The sequence below is a fragment of the Zingiber officinale genome, chromosome 2A (assembly GCF_018446385.1).
Source record: "Zingiber officinale cultivar Zhangliang chromosome 2A, Zo_v1.1, whole genome shotgun sequence".
NCBI lineage: Eukaryota > Viridiplantae > Streptophyta > Magnoliopsida > Zingiberales > Zingiberaceae > Zingiber > Zingiber officinale.
The window spans coordinates 114016589-114020241 of record NC_055988.1 but is presented as its reverse complement, the minus strand read 5'-3'; the positions used below and the strand labels follow the sequence as shown (position 1 = coordinate 114020241).

General features: G+C 40.0%; 1 protein-coding gene across 1 annotated transcript; it reads right to left on the bottom strand.

The window, feature by feature from the left end:
• Nucleotides 1-1680: 1680 nt before the first annotated feature.
• Nucleotides 1681-3012, bottom strand: LOC122041972. The gene is made up of 2 exons (XM_042601873.1): nucleotides 2139-3012; nucleotides 1681-1961 (listed from the first exon to the last, which is right to left on the bottom strand). The coding sequence occupies exons 1-2, from the start codon at nucleotides 2973-2975 to the stop codon at nucleotides 1899-1901; spliced, it is 900 nt and encodes a 299-aa protein (XP_042457807.1). The 5' UTR covers nucleotides 2976-3012; the 3' UTR covers nucleotides 1681-1898.
• Between the last annotated feature and the right edge of the window lie 641 nt (nucleotides 3013-3653).

Sequence of the window (3653 nt, the reverse complement as noted above, 5' to 3'; positions counted from 1 at the left end):
CTTAAGCAGATTTTCAACATGACTAAGGCATTATATCATTCTTCAAATGAATGTCTCAAGACTGTGCAGAATATAACCGAATAGTTTAATGATTGAGATAGGTATAAAGGCGACTAGCCTTAATAGTCGAGCAAGATACATGCAGTATAATACACAACAGAGTAGATTATGTAGAATGCAACTAAACATCCCAATCAAGTAGCTAGCTTAAGGATCGGTTGAGATATATTCAACAGACAACATCCCAATCAGGTGGCCAGTTTAAGGACTGTCCGAGATATATTCAGCATACAACATCCTAACAACCTATCATAATATCAATCATATGTTAGAGAATATTCTTCTAGAACCTTCTTCAGGGGTCATCCTGCCCCCCATCGGCCGACCACCTATAACAACATATTTCTTCATTAATCTCAGTGATAATAGAAACTATAAAAGACAAAAGAGATATAACTAGAGTAAATGGAAGATTCCTCAAACGATTATGATATATTGCCTAGGTCGGACCCTCTCCTTTATCTAACAACCTCTAGCATACTTTGTCACCTCATGATTGTAGAGGTTATGTGATATGGTATATAAAATGGGAGTTCTCTCCGTGACGAAGGTACACTCTCTAGGGATCTGAAACTCATCCTCGTGGGCGCATCTGATATTATTCTTCATTCACCCGCTCAGATTTGTACTAACTTGAGTATTGGAGGGTCTTTGCCAGAGACTCCTCCTGATTTTTAGGCACTGGTATTTTGTTGGATCGTTTCCGTGTGCACAGTATCAGAGAAAAACTCATTCTCAAAGAAAAAGATCTTCTACTAATCAATCATCGATCCACCGTACCTACACGTCATCTCTGTAATTTTCAAAAAATCATCAATCATTTCATAAATAAATTATTTAAGTTTTCAATTTTCTTTTTCTCAACCTACGGACCAACACTAACTTGCTCATTTCCAACCCGTCTGGACTCGTAACTAGCACTGACTGACCATTTTATACCCACTTTTAATTTTATGAGTTGATAAAATTTTAAATTAATCTGAGAGACCTAATACAAATTGATTGCTCTAATGGAAATGACAAAAATTAATTTTTTTTAATAATTCAGTTAAGAAAAATGGTGTGATGGTTTTAGATCACGGGTTGGGTTAAAAATTCATACTCCTATGATTAGATCGGACATTGAATTAAAGAGTATTTTGAATATGGAATGAGGGGTGAGTACGCTTTTAATATATTTGAGGTGTCATTTTGAAGATATAGATAAAAAAAAAACCTTCCTTTTGATTTTTTTTACCAATTTATTTTTAATTTTTTATTTAAATACCTAAAATATAAATTTTTTATATAATTTTAAATTATTTATAATATATTTAAAATAAAAAGATAAGTTTTATATATTAAGGAAATGTTAATTTATAAAAATAATAACATGCTAAATGAGCTTAATTTAAAAACTTAAGCTGGACTTGAACTTAATAAAAATTTACAAACTCAATACGTAAATAAAAACACAACTTAAGCCGGCACAGCTCATTTACCCCCATGCATTCATCAAAGCAACGGAAACTGGCAAGCACCAGTACAGACAAGTGGTGTCCTGCAATTTTACACCCGAATGCATTCGACAAAGGCATAAAGCATTGGAAAGTAACAAGTACCAGTGAAGAGAAGAGAAGAGAAGAGAAGAGAAGAGCTAGTTTAATGTCGTCATAAAGCATTCCTCAACACAACACTCTCTTTAACCGTAACAAGGACAGACACAGAGCTAGTTTAACTACTGATGAGCGCTCAGTAATTAAACTCTTTAATTTGATCGGAAGCAACAAATTAGTAGCCTTTGCGGTGGAATCAAAGCCGATCGCAATACAGAGGAGAGAAGAGGAGAGGGATGAACACTAATCGGGGACCCTGTATGATTCGATAGTGATCTGTGATAGCCATGAGCCTGGGAGCAACAACTGGAAAAAGAAACAGGACGTTTCATCACCTTTTTCTCCATTTTTTTTATTAGATAAAACAAGGAACGAATTAGTAAAAGTCAGTTCTTTGGATCGATCCATGGGCGATATGGAAAATTTAGCCAAAATTTTCGAGAAGGAAGAGGAAAATGGTGTGAATCAGAAAGGGGGACTTACATCGAGCTGCTTTTGGACGACGTGAGGACGTCTTCGGGGCCGCCGGCGAGCCCTGTACCCCGTCACCGCATAAATGTCCTCGTCGATCTCCTCACTGGTGAGGGCCACCGAGATCTTTGGCCTCTCCCTCCGATCCGTACGCGACGGCCGCTTCTCTCCAGCCTCCGGCGGCGACGCACTCGATTGCCTCGGGAACACCGACGAAGCCCTTGCACGCCTCCGTCTCGTCCTAAGATTCCACGGTGATGGAGCAAGTGGCATGGAAGATTCGAGATCCGCTTCCTTTTCGTGCTCCCGGCCATAGGGTAGCGGCAGCGGAACTAGCGGCTCGGTCCGTCCCATCTCCTTGCGAAGATGAACCAGAAGCGTCTCTCTCATCTTCCCGATCCCGCTGTTGTAGGCTCCGCGTTCTGCCTCGGGCGTTCTGCAACCGCCACCGACGCCCACGCCCTCGCCCTCGCCCCTGCCTTCGCCGTGCTCGCCCATGGAGCCAACGGCCTGCTGGCATCCCCACGCCTTCGACAACGGAAAATTACGTTGGTGGAGAGTCCTTTGCGTCGGATCCCTCCGCTCAGCTAGCGTCTGCACTACCGCCGTAGTCGCCTCTGCTAAGAAGGGCATCGATGCGCCGGCGCGGTACCAAGATGGTAAACAGATCGAGCAGTAGAGGTCGTACGAGACGAGACAAGGAAGAGAAGGCCTCCTCGAGGAGAGACGGCTGGTCAGCGTTTCGGTCGAGGGAGAGGAGGAAGCGGCGGCGAGGAGGGAGGGTTCTCTTCCCAGCCCACGCCCCACGGTCGTGGAAGGGAATCCTTTATAAATGGAATAGAGAGGCATTTAATTAATTAAGGAAACGCTGCTGGCTTCCATGCTTTGATCCAAACATGCTTTTGGCAAAACCTCCAATGATAAATGGACAAATAGTGAGCAGTCGTTGGTTTCAGAACGTGGAAGGTCGATACGCTGATGTGGGACCATCCCATGCGATGGAAATCACTAAAAACAGAAACGCTTTTGGCCAATCGAGTACATTTGTTGATGATATTATTTTAATAGATAAAATATATGAAAAAATAAATATTAAATTAAAATTTTGATGAAAAATATTAGAAAGAAAATATTTTAAGTTTAGTAGAATAAAAATAGAATATATGAAGTTTAAGTTTATTCATATTAGATATAATGAGATAATTATTAAGATAAAAGATGACGAGTTGCCTAGAACAAGAGTTTTAAATATTTATAATCATTTTTATAAAATGATGGAGAGATAGAGATGTCTTACATAAAATACAAGCATGATGGTTGAAATGGAGAATATCGTCGAGTGTCTATGTGATCGTAAATACCTCTAAAACTTAAAGAAAAATTCTACAAAATCGTAGTTAAATCTGCTATATTATATGGAGATGAATGTTGGGCTATGACTCGAGCACATGAACAGAAGATGAGAGTTACATAGATGAGGATGTTAAGATGGATATATGGACATATGAGAATTAACAGAATAATAAA